The 17,147-nt window shown below is 33.6% G+C and overlaps 1 protein-coding gene across 2 annotated transcripts; it reads right to left on the bottom strand.

The window, feature by feature from the left end:
* Positions 1-3,297: 3,297 nt before the first annotated feature.
* Positions 3,298-13,240, bottom strand: LOC119637624 (cap-specific mRNA (nucleoside-2'-O-)-methyltransferase 1). Of its 2 annotated transcripts, XR_005247299.1 has the most exons (3): positions 12,344-13,240; positions 4,238-6,079; positions 3,299-4,177 (listed from the first exon to the last, which is right to left on the bottom strand). XR_005247299.1 is itself a non-coding variant. In XM_038033802.1 (2 exons), the coding sequence occupies exons 1-2, from the start codon at positions 12,984-12,986 to the stop codon at positions 4,374-4,376; spliced, it is 2,349 nt and encodes a 782-aa protein (XP_037889730.1). In that variant the 5' UTR covers positions 12,987-13,240; the 3' UTR covers positions 3,298-4,373. The 2 variants fall into 2 exon arrangements, 1 of the variants encoding a protein (XP_037889730.1); XM_038033802.1 differs by having other exon boundaries at positions 3,298-6,079.
* Positions 13,241-17,147: the final 3,907 nt, after the last annotated feature.

A 17,147-nucleotide genomic window follows, 5' to 3' on the forward strand; every position in this document is an offset into this window, starting at 1 on the left:
GCAGAAGAGAAATCTTGTAAGACGTAGGAGCGCTCTGCGGAACGCTTGTAATCCTTTTATGTTACACGGAAATGCGTAAGTAAAGGAGTTTGCACATTTGCTAACAATGTAAATTAAAATATACATATCGTTAACTATCATGCCTCCGATGGTCCGTTTAGTACTTACTTTGGAGTTGATGCGGTTTTGGAGGCTATTAATGGCTTAGTAGTTCGCACAAGTTTATGCCAACTAACGCCTGAAGAGGAGAGATCATACAACGAAGGTATGCTCCAAACTAATTGTTGAACAACAATTCGCTCAAACAATTTAGGTAAAACACTTAACTGGGCAATATTTCTACAGTTCTTGATGATATGTCTGTTTCTACATTTGTGAAGTGAAATAAGAAAGATAATCTTTCGGCACAAAGGAAAAACTACTGTTTCCAGTGCAAGAATAACAATCTCTCAGATATCAGTTCATCAGAGCATAACTTGAGTATATATAATGGAATATCATCATGCCCTGGCGCACTATATTTTACTGACCTTAAACCTTAAGATACGTTATTTTCTGAAATGATCAAATTTGGAATCGAAAGCGAGTTTATGGTTTGGATATGGATCAGCGATGCTGAAATCAGCGGTACAAAAATTTCGTTGGAAGTATTCCATAAAGAAATTCGAAATTTCAATATCGCTAAAGGATTCGAAGCCGGGCCATTCTGTCTGCAATGACAGGATAAACAAATTGTTGAATGATACCTATCTTCAGCTAAGTTAAAAGGTGGACGGCGATTTACAACTATTTCCGGGAAATTGACAGAGAAAAGATACATGTAGCAGTCTACCACTACAATTACGAATACGATTGTATTGGAGGTTTCGATGAAATATTTCATTGAAAAGAACAATAGCTTTATCAGATGTTAAAGTGGGGATCATACTGTCTAAATTATCACTGCACCATATAAGTGACTTGCGGTAAATTAAAATCCCCAAACATTTGCGTTTAAAGAAACATCGGAACAAATTAAATATAAATATTAATTATCAATTTCCACACGGGTAGTAATAAATTAAACGCCACTCTGATTTAACAGATCTTTCTAAAATGATTTGTATATTAATTTCACCTTATTAACGTATATCGGTTACAGTAAATTTTTAACTGAATTAAGCACCACTAAGGATTTAGATACAATTACGTTTTTCGTTTTATATAATTATATATTTTTCGTGCAAATAATTCTTAACTGGTAAACACAGTGCGAAGTCGTCTTACCATATCATTTGGTAACAAAATAATAAGAAGTCGGTTTACTTGTAAACAAGAACATACTGGTTCCAGAAATAAAAATAGAGAAGCGAAAATATATATAAACAGATATCTGAAAAACAACATTAAAAAAATTAAAGTAAAGACAAATTACTATTGTAGGAGACAAGCAAAGGAGTGCTTAAATGTCTTGATTTGACAAATGCATTTTTAATTCAAAATAAACCACCTTCATTGCTTGGTCTTCATTCCTTACAAAATAATACAGATTATAAAACGAAAATTTGAATTAAGTGACATACAAAAGATAAAAATTACTACAAAATGAACATTAGATTAATAATTTCTTAATTTAATTTCAATTTTATTTACAATCATATGATTTGGCAATCACCAAAATAATAAATCATCTAAGTTATGTACCATCCCAAAAATTGAAATAACTCATCATTGTAGGCTTAACCCGTAAGGGTTTGATGAATAATGATTGAAATCAGAATGAAGTTTCGCTTGTATTCCCCGGCCTGGCCACGCCTACTTGTGAGTATAAACGAAGTAACATTGGGTCAAACCCTAAAGCTTTATACATAACGAATCGGATAAGGAAATTGGGTTGCAAATTTCAGTTAGATTTTCGCAAAACTATTGTATGTGCTAAATAGTTTATAATTGAATTTGCATTGGAAACTTGCTTGAACTATTCTAAGGAACATTGAAGTTTATTTAATATAAAAAAGAAGCGAATTGTTTTCACCAAGAGTTCATTGATTTAACATGGGAACGACAACAAGTTGGCCATATAACAGTCACACATTCCAGCGTAGATCTTACAAAACTCCCTTATCGTCATTTAATGTTTAATAAAGTTTAGTGGAAATTTACCCTTTTTTTAAGAATTATACAATATGTAAACTAAAGCGAAGTTTGTGATCAAAAACGAACGAGTGAATTTCGCCTTATATTGTTTTTAATTTAGCATCGTTCAACCGAATAAGCGCCAAATTGTGTAAATCAGATTGGAGGAAACGTGAGTAAGCTATCAATGTACATTTAGGTATGGATTGATTTCATAGCGATTTGTTGAGTAATGTTTATAAAAATAAGAGTAGGTTCTACGTTTTTCCTATGTAATAGCGCGGTGAAAATCTTTTGCGCAATTTTTAAAAACATAAAACGGAAGTTCTCGCTCGCCGATTTTATATCTTGTAAGACCTCATCGTCAGAGATAAAATTTCTAGAGAACGATGTGCAACCAATTATTCGATGGGTGCAAGCCGAGGAAGAATCATATTTATATGAGGTTAACTTTAAATATTTTACCAACCATTTAGGGATCCATATCCTTTAATTGTTCTACAACCAATAAAACACATAAACGGGGGAAGATAATAAATATTGTCTTAAGCAGGTACTTGCAATAAATTTCACGATTCAGTCTGAAAGAATTTGGCTGTAGAGTACTAAGCATTATCGCAAGAGAAAACTCCTTTTATAAGTTCTTAATTAATTTGTTTTTTCGACGGATAAACTGTCAATGTTCGATCATGGTGATAATTTGCGTGCGCCTTTGTATAACAAAGCGAAGTGAGTAAGCAGGAAAACTATTTTCGGTCGTCACCAAATATTTCATATTCATCATCGCGAACCTAAAAAAAAGGAAATTAACTCCAATTTTATACTCTATACTATTGTGTGTGCGGGGCTGATGTTTTCTTTCTCAGAATAAAAGTGAAATCTGCAATACCATCATCAGCTATCTTCTATTAACCCTCAATTAATTCCACCTATATATGCAACAAATGTTGAGAAAATAAAGATCCAAACGTTTTCGAGAATTCGCCTTGGCCATACAATTGCCACTCACCAATGGATCTTAAAGAAGTCTTCCTCCCCAATCTGCAATTATGGACAATTTCTTACTATAAAGCACTTTCTCTGTGATTGCCTTAACTTTTCCTTGGCTAGAAGTTTTGCATTTAGAGCAACTAATCCTATGGACATTCTAAAATCAGCTACAGAACAGGATATCAATACAATATATTACTTTATTAAAGCTATTAGGCTCAATATCTAATGTACTTTTATAAATTAGAGCCGATATCCTGGTTGCTAGTGCTCACTGTCTAACAATTTATTTCGTTGGTCTACAATTATAATAATAATAATACTATTGTGTGGGCGAGGCTGATTTTGGTATTTTATGAATAACAACCAAAAAACACGAAAACTGAAAGTGTTCACAGTTTTTATTACATAGAAGAGCTTGGAAAGCAGAATGTAAGCAGCTAAACGTATTAATCCTAAATTACAAACTGCAGACGTCGTGAAGTCAATTGTTTGTTAACAATTTCGTCGACATGGATGTCAAATAAGAGGGCTGGAAGGTAGAGCGCAGAATAGAGTTCGTCAATCTTCAAAGCCTGAACAAACATATCCAATTACTAAGTTTAATGTATAAAACAGAACTAAAAGCTATTACCTAAACATCTAGCTGAAGTTATAACTGAAGCTATAACTTCACCAATATGAGTCTTATTGAATTCTCTATGCTACGTTTAAGCGATATTATGTGAAACAATTGACGGATGTCGAAAAAAGCAACGAAGAGTCAAGACGAAGAAAGGCAACGAATAAGTAGCCTGATGGCACTAACTGACGAATCAGTATCAACTATTGGAGTGGTTCCCTATTTCATAATTAAAACATTGGTGCAATTTTATTTTCATTTTGCAGGTTTCAAATATGGAGGAGGTTTTTTCTTCATCTTTTCAGCCGAAATTTCACTCCATCAAGTCTATAGAACTATATGACCACCACATTACACTACATTACTCGTTTAGAAGTAGATTTCACTAAACAAAAACTGCGCAATTAAACTTATCCAAACATCGCGTCCCAGAATAAAGAACACAGCGTTCTGTAAACAAAACAGGTGGAAAGATTTATCTCATCTCATTTTACGTCACAGTTATCTTACTTGATTGTTGTTGTTGTACAAGTCAATTCAGGCTTTTGTAGACAACAAGCTTTCATTAAATGGTATTAAATTGATTATATCTAGCGGTCAAAAAAAAACAAGCGTTAGATTTGATATCGACATAAAAGATAAAACTTTAAATATTATGTTTATTGACTACGAAAACTTGAATATCGTCACGGTACAGAATATTCGGGTCGACTTTTACTCCATTTTCTTCAACTTGATTTGTATTAGTCCATTTCCATAACAAACGTCTTATGAAACTGTTCCGAAAAGATGCATGTAACGTGTTTAACATTTCTCGAGGCATATTGGTTTTGAAATACGACATGTGCTGAACCTTGTCGTAATAATAGAGCTTATTTTGGGATTTCGATATTTTAGAATAGAAGTTGTGGCAAATTTCGCAAAATAACATAATTCCTCCAGGAACAAAAAATTTTGTGTTGACATCGTTTAATGCAATTCCATAACGTTGTGAATTATCTTTCAACGTGTAATGGCGCATTTGCGAAAAGAATTGGGATATGTCTCCAAATTTAAAAATAGGTTTGCTGCGTATTAACGCTGTGTTGCCCGCTTTATAGGGCTTGCTTATACTTTTTGCGAATTTGGCACACATACTTACACGCTTATTTAGAGGAAGTCTTCTGATGTCTTTGCCTCCCAATAGAATGGCATCTATGATATGCAAAGTACATACTCGCGTTTGGATGCGTCCTTCTCCGCTGTATTCATAAACTAGTTCTCCATAAAAGAAAGATTTCGAAGGTATTTCAAAAATATATTCAACAGATTCCCATTTTTTATTGGTGGTATATCTTGAAAGTTTTCCTTTTGTTGTGCAAACAAAGAAAGTACATGTTGTTGAACTGGATTCGTTACGCCCTATAGGCATAAAGTACCAATCATGAATACTTTCAATTTTTTCACATAACCCCTCTGTAGATAATAATTCTGCTGCTGACGAATTTAGCCAAGCTTTATCTTTGTGCCAATCGCTAAGAAATTCTTCTAAGAATTTATCGACAGGTTTGTTTTCTGGTGCTTGTCTCAGCTTATCGGGTAAATTCCACAAATCGAGGCAACGTTTCCGAAAATCCGACTGCCTTCCTTCTCTAAGGCGCGGGTTGCGACAGAAAGCAATTATTTTCTTTAATCCAATAATTTGATTCTTTCCAATGAAATTGTTTGAGTTTGTAATATAAGTTACGAACCTTTCATCCTTTATTAATAGCAAAGAATCAACAATTTCTAACACATCCTTATCATCAGTTCGTTGGTTTAAAATATTATTAACAAAATTCAGATGAGAGCATATTTCGACAGTATTTTCTTTCTTCCATTTACATATCAAATATCTTTCCGAATTCGCGGGACGACTGCTGTTTGGCTTGATAATTGATATTTTCTCAAAGCAATTGTACATCAAATATATGAGACCGACGCTAAAAGCGGTAAAAACATCAAAAAATTTGCACACAAAATGTCCTTTGGGTCTCAATATTTTCAAGCCCAATAAACACTGACACAGATAGAGTTGTTTTGACAAAATTTCTTGAATATTCTCCTGTCTTTCAACTGAAAATCCGCCGTCTGCCATGACAATATGAACGCCAACTTCGCAATGCTTCAAAACGTAGTCTGCAAACGATTCTTGATTAGCTTCAACATATATGTTACCATCATCTTTTACACCATAATGCGGATCAAAAGATTCAGGGGGACCAGCGAAAAATTTGTCTAGCTTAAAATCGTTGGGTCCTCGAAGTGTAAAGCCAAATCCTTTAGCTTCCCATGATTTTCGATAAAGTACATATTCGGAAAAGCCACCAGGTCCTAAAAGAAATAAACTATATTAAAGTATTCTAAAAAAGCTATACTTTTGTACTTTTGCAAATTGATATTCAATAATTTCATTCTGGCAATGATTATTGATTAATTTTGCATATTTACCAGCACAATGCTTGTAATGCTTTCAAGATTACTTTGGCGACGATGTAAACCACATACCTTCTTGATCAGTAAGAATAATGGGATCAATGTGTTCGTAAAAAATTACGCCATCAACATCAATATAAAAAAAAAATAAGAACAAATACAATGCATTTTCCCTTTCATCGGATAATTTAAAAAGTTATTTACACTGTTTCTAAGTTTTATTCAGATCTACCAAAAAATCATTTATAAATTGAGTGGCTACCTACGGGTCTTCATATCGGAAATTATACGACTGTATATGCAATTTCAAATATTGCATGTCTGTTTTAGCAGCTTTTTAAGATATTTGTTAGCAAGGTGTTTCTATATCTTATAAATACGTTCCTCGCGTAGTAGGATTAATTCGCATCGTGGTGTATCGAACCCGTGTTATAGGAAACTTTTTTATTTGAAGTAAAATATCGCATAGAAGGCAAAATTTAAACTTAGATATAACGTAGATCAAAACCGTTAACACCTTATTATATCGAAACCTGTTATAAGATACTCTGAAATAAAGTAAATCAATGCAATATGCATCGTGTTGTATCGAAACCAATTCTTAAGGTAATTTTATGATCAAAATTTTATTATGGCATTTAATTCCAAATGCAGATGGCAATGAGAAAGTAAGTTAACTTCAAGTTTTTAATCAAAAACAAAATTATGAAACACAAAAATTAAAAATACGACACAATATATATTCGAAAAATAATAATAATTATTATCATATAAATATAAACGGTTTATCAAGACCACAAAATTAAATTTCATCATCACTATTATCAGAAATTACAGTTAATCTATTTTTTATTAAGGTAAATCCAAGTTTCATATCGAATCTGTGTCATAATAATCGCAAATGCAGAATCGTTTAATATCGAAACTGTGTTTTACATATACCGAGTTATACAAGGGACGCCTGTATATATAATACATACATGTGTACACATGTGGACAAAAAAATGGGTGCGAGCTCAATTAGTTCTACGCCATAAACATTGTAAAAGGCGGTTTCTACAAAGCTCACTCAACGTTTTTACATGTGGCAAGACTACTGAAAATAAATTCTCGGGTTACCACATGAGACAGCTCTTGCAATAAAAAGTTATGCTGCTTTCGCGGAATTTCAGCTGGAAAGCGAAATAGATGCGACCTGTTTAAAGTTGTGAAAATTAAAGAGTTTTGTAAAATTTTCCTGTAAAGGTGGACTGTTAAACTGAATCGTATTTCTTGCCGTATCATTGAGTCGGTTACAAAGCCTTGTCACGAGTGCTTTAACCCACCAAAAAATTGTTGAGAACGAGATCCACCCAAATTGTCTCGAACAATTTTCAATGAAACTATATATAACCCCAAACTGCTCGTCGACGTATATTAGCTGACAATCTACCAAAAAGAATAGGTTGGAAAGCTTCTTTGCTTAGAACAGTTAATTTGAAGAAGAACAAAGGCTTCGCTTTAGCCCATAACAACTAGTGTAAACCAGAAAGCGAGGAAATGTGGAGGAATATACTTTGGAACGCCGAAACAAAAATAAATTGGTTTGGAAAGGGTGTGAGAAGTGTAATTGGATCAAAAGGAAAAAAAATTGTACATTAGATTTACTAGAAAAAAAGTGAAGCATGGAGAAGAAATTCTATGATATGGGGTTGATTTTCTTGAGAGGATGTCAACTCAGAAAACGCTATGGTTAGATTTCTATATAAAAACTGGTTGGAAACTGCAATGTTATCGCATGCCAAAAAAAATATTCCACAACTAAAGAAATTTTGGCACGATAACAATCTGAAAAAATCATTCAATCTGGTGAAAGCGTGGTTCCGGAAGAAGGACTTAGATGTCATTGAGAGGCCAAGTGACTTTCCTCGCCTCAAACCTGTTGAAAATGTCTGGGAAGGACTAAAGCGTCATGTTTCCTGTAGCAACAAAAAAGAATTGTAGAAAATATTTCAAAGGTATGGTATAATATCGCATTAAATACCTGCGATAATTAATTTCATCTACACCTAGAAGAACCGGAGCTGGCTTTAAAAACGATAGTTGTTATACCGGCTATGGACTGTTTGAATTAGTTTCTATAAAAATGAGTACAGCGTTTTGCGTTATACTTTAATTTTTGTATTACACGTATTTTACTGTCCAATTGAAAATATGCGATATTTTTGATATAAACTTCTTTGAAATTTTTGTTTATACGTAGCGTAATTATAAAACTCTTTTTTTAAATATGAAACTGTTTCTATTTCATAAATAAATGATAAACATATAATAATAGAGAGAAATGAAAAACATGCCCTCCACCAAAGTTAAACAACACACACCTATTTCTCTTCCCACATGAATTAAATATCTGTAAAACATACATTAGGAAAGGTAGTAGCATAATAACGTTTGAGGATGCTATTAAACGTAAAAAAGCTATTAGTATGTTAAAGAGTGCCGTATGTCGTTTTAAAAAATTGTATTTAGGCAAAAACACGAAATGAAATGGGTTATAGACCTACGTTTTCTTATTTCTATATTGACTGTAATTTCGACATCATAAAAATGCCCCTTAATGTTCATACATTCTTTCAGATTCTCCTTCTTGGAATGGTTTTTGTTTTTGTTTTTTTATCACATCTTTCAAAGACAAAATCGCGCAATTTACGCTTCGCGTCTTGCGAAATGACAGAGAAAACAGCAACAAAATGTATAATTTTATAGCCAAATCCATAATTATCCATAAATATTATTAAAAAAATCTTTATCCTAAACTTTTAATTTCCGGAGAGAAGTAATTTCCCCTTTTGAGCCGTTCTAAGGCCCCACTCAATGGTCCCCGCGATGAAGCTACATTAACGTATACCACTACTCTATTACAGAAATTAGTCTTTCGCCCGCCTTCCTGGAAAAACTCAGAATTAAAAAAAAATTTCTTAGATATAATACATTTTTTTTCATATATTATAGAACAAAAATTAACAGAAGGAACAAACAACATCCTAGATATAATTATTTCTCGAAATTTAATTATAAACTGAAACGCCGACAGAAAAATTCTTCTTTCACGTTTGATTCTTTCTAACTTTTGTCCGTTGCCAAAAAATTTTGAGACAAACCGTTTTTCGTTTAATAGTTTTAGCAACCGTAAATACGTATGTTGAGGTACCTTCAGAAAACGTACTTTTTATATTTATATATATACGGCTACCAAATTTAACACAAAACTTAAAACTTAAGCTAAATTACCGGACAGTTTGCTTTCAATGATCATATTTAAGCCAATGGTAATACCTTACTACGAACACGATTTTCATTTTGAAGTAAGACTTCCCGGAAGAAAAATAAACACCTACCTACCATCGAAACATGACAGTATACTCGATTTGTATTGCGGTTTGCTGCACCCAGACATCACAATCCCTACATTAAAACAAGAAATTTTGCTCACAAACCACCTTGATAGGCAAAAGAACCTACAGTATCCCAAGGCATTTGTCTAAAACTTGGTGCAAGGTTTTCAAAGGGCGGTTTTTAAAAACTGAGTGTGAGAAATAGCGGTTGACTATTCCATTACAAGCAAACATAATTTACTATTTCTTTTAATTTTAATTTACAAGATGTTTTTTTATTTACGTAGGTTTGAATTTACAATTTATATGTGTTTTTATTTGTGACTGTTTAATTCGCCATGGCTAAAAATAGATAAAGGACAAAGAAAACAATTTCAAATTTTTGCTTTTCTCAACACCTACAGCAGGTTCAGCTTGATGTCAAGGTCAAGGCTTCAGATATCACAAAAAAACAAATTTAATCAAGACTCCCATGATTTTAACTACTGATTAACGAGCGAACTAAGTTAAAATCAAAGTATTTTATGCCCTGATATACAAAGCATCAAAAGTAAGCACAACGCTGGATAATAGTAATAGTAAAGTAATAGTGAATAGTAATGAAAGCACATTTGTAATAGAACTTCAATTTTTTGTGCTGACTTTTATGTGTTAGAAATATTCTCCACATTTTCACTCGTATGTCAAGTATGAAAATGTTTGGTACAAATTCAAAAGCAGATAGTGATGCAAAGTTTGGTTCAAAGATATATCACAATTATTTCCAGTACTCAAGTTTAGCCCTTATATGCAAATGAATTTCTTACTTTTCTTAGTGAGCAATATATACGAGTAATATCATTGTTGCTTTCACGGACACCGCTCCCCCGTTGTCACAAAGGGCAGACAATTGATTATTATGAAAGAAATGCTTGACATTTACGAAAAGTTTGGCGGTAGGAAAGCTCCTTGTCTGAAGGGGTTTCCAAACATATCATTGACGCGATCCAAACATCATCAGTAATCTCTCCAACGTTGCTTTAACTATGTCTTGAGGAGATGGTTTTTTTAAAATAATAAGTCATTGTCACATTTGGTTGGCGGAAGCAATGGGAGAATTGTAGGAGGACCATACGCCTTTTGCTGGCAGTCGAAGAAAGGGGTGCAAATATTGATATATGCTTCAGAAAATTTCAGTGTACAGTAAAACCATTAGACGCTACAGTTGTAGAGCGAGAATAGGGTGAAGACAAGAAATATTCCGTCGTGTTTAAGCTTGACGAAAGTTTACGTAACAACTCGAAGTCACGAATACGGCAATCTGTGTGGGGCAAATGGGGAGATATGGAGCACGGTAAATGTAATTGCAAGAAATTTGGAAGGTTTTTAAAGCAGAGATTTATTCTAAGGGTGATCTGCTTTTGCCGTTTTCATTTAAAAATGGTGTAAATATTTGAATAAAACGAATCAGGAGTGAGCCATCTTCAATCAATTCCAATTTATTTAGAATTGATTTAAACACATCTATCCATGCAATTTTGCTTTCAACATGCTTGCCGGAATAATTGGTTTGGCCTGGGACGAGTACTATTTAAAGTAGATTAAATCATAGATGATTCTTAAAAGTTTCCAGATAATAACCTGCTTTAAGAAAAGTCATTATATAACAAAAATTAGGAAATAGGAAATTTGGATGGGACCGTTTTCAAAATCTTTTCCCATATAAGTGGGGAGTTAGATGTTTTACGTAGCAACGAATTTCCATAAGTATATGTATGGTTTTTAAACCTATTTCGATATAAAGGTTCTGACGAAAAGTAAACCTTTACAAAATCAGGAGTTGCGAAAAGTTATAAATAACATTGTGAGCAGTACAAAGATGACATATGGATAACCGTTGTTATTAGAAAATTCGAAGCAGCCATTCATCTGAACGAAAAGAAATCTATACAGGTAGAAATGAGGACAATGGTGGTCTTTGTACGCTTTACACTACCCTGCCTAATGACACCTTTCAACAGAAGGGGAACAAATACTTACGTACTGTAAATTTAGCAAAATTATTTTTGTTACTGAAGATCTTATTATTCTTGACTAAATTTCGCCGTAAAATATTGGAAATCAGGCTTTATTCCAATATAAAGATAATTTTTGGTACGAAGGGTTATACGTGGTAGGGAATTCAAAATTCGGCGCACGTAATCCGTTTTTAAGATCAATTTGGCTTACCCGAATACTTAGCGATGGTCGTACAAGCAGTTCAATTTAATTCATTTTCAATAATATTCACCCTTGGGCTAAAACTCGTTTATGTACCATATTTTGTCAAACTATCTCGAAAACTGTGATCTATAAAGCGACATGCGTTAAATAGATCGATTATGAAGATAATTCTGAATCGATCGGTATAATAAAAAGTGAATTTATTTTAAGTCTTTTTGGGTGTCATACACATCCGCATAAACAAGATACCCGAATTCGAAAAGAAGATTGCTGAGATTTACCTGAAAGAAGATAATAAGGTGTTTATTTGACACTAATATCGTTTTTCAGAGATACGGAATAGTTGACGTAAAAATGGTTCCACTACATTCACTACTACTGAATAGTACAACTTGCATGCGCTACCTCTATCACAAGTTTCAACTTGGAACACCTAAGACAGTTGCACATGAATCGGAAGATAAATGTATTAACATCTACAAAAATTTAATATAAACGTTGTTAAAATAATAATGCGATAATGCAATAGGTAAAGCTATCCCGGTGAATTAAATTACATCGATTTTTATCGAAATTACCTTACCCGCACAAATATCAGCAAAATACATCAAGTCATTGCTCTCTATCAGAGACTTATCTTCTTTATCCTTGGGATTTGTAAACATAAAACCTAGCATGGAATCAATATTGGCCATTTTTACCGCTGCTCTATTCTGAAAAATGGAGCTCCTTATTGTTTCAAAAGGGTTGCTTCGCGAGCGTGCTTTCCTCAATTCACTTTCGCTGAATTGATCAAATATAGTTTTAGCTTCTAACATTCCAGTAAGAATGTCTTTTTCACAAAATGCAGTTTCCTCTTCTATGGAGTCTTTTCGATCACCATATGTAATCCACGATTTCATTTTTTCAAATGTATTCTCAAAGTTGTGTTCATTTGGTAGCCAATTTGCTGTTTCTGGTAGATATATTTCTTCGCAGTTAAAGTCCCATGGTTCTTCAGCTATTTGAATAGTGTTCGGCTGCAAACCGAAACCTCTTCTTCCATCTTGTTGATACGGAACTACAGGTTCCAACCTTCCTTGATTCTGTTTCCCCAAACCCTCACCGGCTTTGTGCCCCATTCTTTTCATCATTTGCATGGCTTTATTAGAGTAACTTTTCGACCATTCGGTCTTAATTTTTTTCGGCGCCACTTCATAATTTTCTTCATTGTTATCTCCTTCCATATTAATTTATGTATTTACATCAAGTCAATCGGGATATATCTACGCGATGCAATATTTTGGAGCAACCAATCACAATTCTTGAGCTTGAACTGAAAATTGCGCTGAGTCAATAAGACTAATTTGTAGGCTTTGGAATATTTGCTAAGTTGCGTTTGTTTATCACAAGTAACAAAAACGATTATTGTCGTAACTTTTTTGCCTTAAGTCAAACAAAAAACTTAGCAAACTGAAAAGGTGCCGAATAATAATGGACGACCATTTGTCTCAACTAAAGTTGCCAGGCTGTTGGCAATTTATTCTGGGAACATATGGATTATAAATCAGAAAGAAGATATCGTATGACAATATTATTTATCACAAAGTGAGCTGCCACCATGAAGCGTTCACCTTCTGTCGGGTAGGAGCTACAGCTTTATCGACTTTTTAGAAACTTTAAATCGTATTGACAAATCATAGGGTGTTGCATGCATACATGTAAATAAAACAAAAGGAGAAAAAAGCGCAAGAAATGATAATCGTTTCTTTTAAATTTTAAAATTGTGTTTCTGCACAAGTTTATCTGACACTTTTTTTTTTATACTATATGATTTGCAATTTTGGTTTATACTATGTATTTTGTAAGAAATAAAAAACATGCTATAAACACCATTTATTTTAAAATTGAAATTATTCTAGTCATCATGTTTAACGTATATTAAAATAAAATCTTGCAACTGACTGCTCAACTTGAACTTCCTATACCTGATAAGGAATATTCTGGAAAGGCATTTACGCGCATAGCGCGTTTAAGAGAATTTGTGTTGAGGCATGAGTTACTAGATGAAGAATTAAATAAACCTGAATTCACAAAACTCCATTCACAATACTTCCGCAATTGGAAGAGGTGAACTAGATGATGATACTCGATAAAATTAAAACATTGACTTCTTGGAATTGTTCGACGAACGATCATTGGTTCGAAGACTGTGTAGCAGATAGGCATGGATATTATTATGGTGGTGGAATCCCAGATATTTTGAAACCAAATTGTTTTGGGTGCAGCAAACTTTCCAAAAAGCTTGTTAGGAAACTGCCTGGGCCGTTTACTGATGTCACCCTCATTTCAAGGCAATAGGTTTCGAGTTAAACAGGTCCTAATGAGAGTTTAGAAATGCCAAAACAGAATCATTCCGAATTATTTCAATCTGTAAACAAGGTTACGTTGAACAACCCTCCGGTACATTTAACCCTCACCATGTCGGTTTACGAGACAATAACAAAGTTCAGGCTGGTATTTTTTTTTATGCATCCTTGTTGCCTTTGTCATTATATAGACGAACTAAACTGTCCACAATCCGTTTGACTCAGTTTTTGAAAATTCTCTAAAATAGTAGAAGACAACATTTTTCCGCCGTTTTTCCAGATGTCTATCGAGATGACACACGACCATTTGTTTTCATTAACCTATTTAGTCAAGATGTAGTAGGTCTGGTTGATACTGATGAATCTGTTCCATATTTTGTTTCCAATTCAGCGAAAAAGTTTTTTCAAGAAAATAAATATTCTTGGAGAAAGTTTACTGTATATTTGCAGACAGCCGACGGCAATAACCATGCGGCAGTACGTTGCATAACTGATGTTATTATTAGGGGTAACCCCAACCCTGTTACCTTTTTGATAATTCCATCTCTTCAAACACATTTTTATTTAGGAATCGATTTTGATCACACCTTTGGTCTCGGCAAATATCCCTTTTGTGAAAGTCTAAACGCATCCTCGCGTTCTAGTTGTAATGATCTAATGCATAGTTTTACCGACCATAATTCTTGTTCTTCACCTATTACTTTCATTATTAAGCCAGAAAAGGTACGATTATGTTTTGAAGCCCGAAAAGTGAATCGTGTTACGATCAAAAATGCTTATCCTTCAGCATTGATTAATAGAGTATTGAGAGGATTAGCGAAAGCTGAATGTATCACAAGCCTTGAAAGATGCCTTTTGGCAAATACCGGTAGATGAAAATTCGAAATCTATTGGCCAGTTGCGAAAACTTTTACGTATTTGCGGTTGATACCGTCATTTTGTGCGAAATTTCGCATCCTTTCCCACTCCCCTGATTGGCATGTTATAAAAAATGAAAACTCTCCGATGGTCAGAGGAAGCAAAAATCTCTTGTCAAATCCTGAAAGAACAATTATGTTCTGCACGCTCAAAAGAGCGAAATTGGAAAAGAGGTTCCTATTTCTTATAAATCCCATAGACTTAGTAGTACTCAAAGAAATTATTCTACTATGTAAAAGCAAATTACAAAGTTTCAACTTGTCAATTAAGCATCGAAAAGTCAACATGTTGTGCCTGATTCTGTGTCTCGTTTTCTCTCCGAAAGCTTCGAAAAATTGATCATTTATATCTGGATGGTTGCTTTTTAAAAGCATTAATCCAGTTCATCAAAACTGATTTGACTTCCGATGCGCTTCAATCTCCGTAATACGTGTCGTTAAGCGACCGTTTTCAGTCCAAGCTAGAACAATTACCTGACATAGTGATTCGAGGCGGTTTTATTTGTAAGCAAACTCGACACGCTAGGGGAAACGCAGCTCAAGAACAAAATTCGTGGAAACTTTGGGTTCCATCAGATCTTACCAACCACTTAATTAAACGTGCTCATGAGCTGCCAATGAGACGAAAGCATCAACCCAAACCTTTAGGCTTTCTATGGGCCAACCAACAATTTTTTTTCAAACTTTTTAAGGATTACTTCGTGGTTTATTAGGTCCTTATCCTAGATCGCTTTGTGGTCATATTGGTGTTGTTATTGTCCTCAGCCATTTGTCAAAATTTCATTTTCGCGAACCTATTAAAAAACTTAATGCCAAAAATATAGTTGCTTTTCTGGAAAAAGGTGTTTTTCACATTTTTAGTGTGCCTGACCCAATTACAACTGACAACGATGTGCAATTTAAGCCATCCATTTTGGAGTTCTTCTTAGAGAATTATGGCGTTCATCATAACTTTACTGATTTTTATTCTCCTCAAGCTAATGCGAGCGAAAGAGTAAATCGATCTGTGTTAGCATCCATCAGAACATACCTTAAACTCTCTCAATGAGATGGATGCAAATTTATCCGTTTGGGTAAAACAGACTAAGTAAGGGGAAGTCGTATATGCTATTACTACATCTCTCGTTTACGTCCCGTAACTTATCGCATCGGATAGATCGTATTTAGAAGGAATTTTAACTAAGGTCACTTGGTAGACAATTCCAATTACAAGGTAACTAATCAATTCGAAAAAGCCACAGTCACAGCTAGGCATGGGTCAAGTTATTATAAGATCAAAGACCTTAGAGGTAAAAAGCCAAATATCTTTAATGCTAAGGATCCGTCCCCATGATGATTTCAACGTTAATTGTCTCCAGCTATTAATGCTCTCGTTCATACTCGCGTACAACACCTGTTTAGTAACATGTGGTTGTGTTTGCAATAAATATTGCAAGTAGTAGTAGTCAAAAAGGAGATAAAAAGTTTTTGGAGGAAAAAAAGCACAATCACAAAAAGTGTATTTGTTTAAAATATAGTAAAAATATTGAAAGAAAAAGTATAATTGAAAACTTGGATGGTTTCAAAAATTAAAGTAGAATTTGAAAGGAAAAAGACAAGAAATTGTTAGGGAGACAGAGATGAGTTATGATTAAATAAAAATTTTTTTGATTGCGATTGGCGTTATATGTAATTCAATTATAAACCAAGCGGACAAAAATGTTATCAACAAGGAATAATAAACTGGAAGTAATTTTTGTTAATGGTGATCGCAAGGAAAATGTACAGCGATTTCGACATTTTTGGAGTTTTTTTTTTAACGGAAAAAAATTGACGCCAACTCTTAAAACCTTGTTTGAAACTTGAAAATTATTTTTTGTTGTTCTGATTGTTAATTGCATACTATACAAATATACTGGGCCCCATAGTTGGAGATTAAAAGACATTACAAAAGTTCTTGTGAAATTTCTGACTAAGCAATAAATTTATTACTATATCATGAAACAAAAAGCTATCACATATATATATAATTGTAATTTATAAGAAAGCCAACCTTCACACACATAATTAATTTTGTGAAGTGAGTGGAGTAAAGCCTAAATTTATGTGTCTATATGACAAAATTAAAATATGGAATCTATAA

This window comes from Glossina fuscipes, unplaced genomic scaffold (assembly GCF_014805625.2).
Source record: "Glossina fuscipes isolate IAEA_lab_2018 unplaced genomic scaffold, Yale_Gfus_2 60, whole genome shotgun sequence".
NCBI classification, from domain to species: domain Eukaryota; kingdom Metazoa; phylum Arthropoda; class Insecta; order Diptera; family Glossinidae; genus Glossina; species Glossina fuscipes.

What these genes read in the sequence shown, in the direction of transcription:
- LOC119637624 (XM_038033802.1), bottom strand. Translation starts at nt 12,986, where the DNA reads ATGGAAGGAGATAACAATGAAGAAAATTATGAAGTGGCGCCGAAAAAA. An exon ending in TTTTGCTGATATTTGTGCGG is followed by an intron (nt 6,080 to 12,343) that starts GTAAGGTAATTT and finishes TATTTCTTTTAG; the next exon opens with GACCTGGTGGCTTTTCCGAA.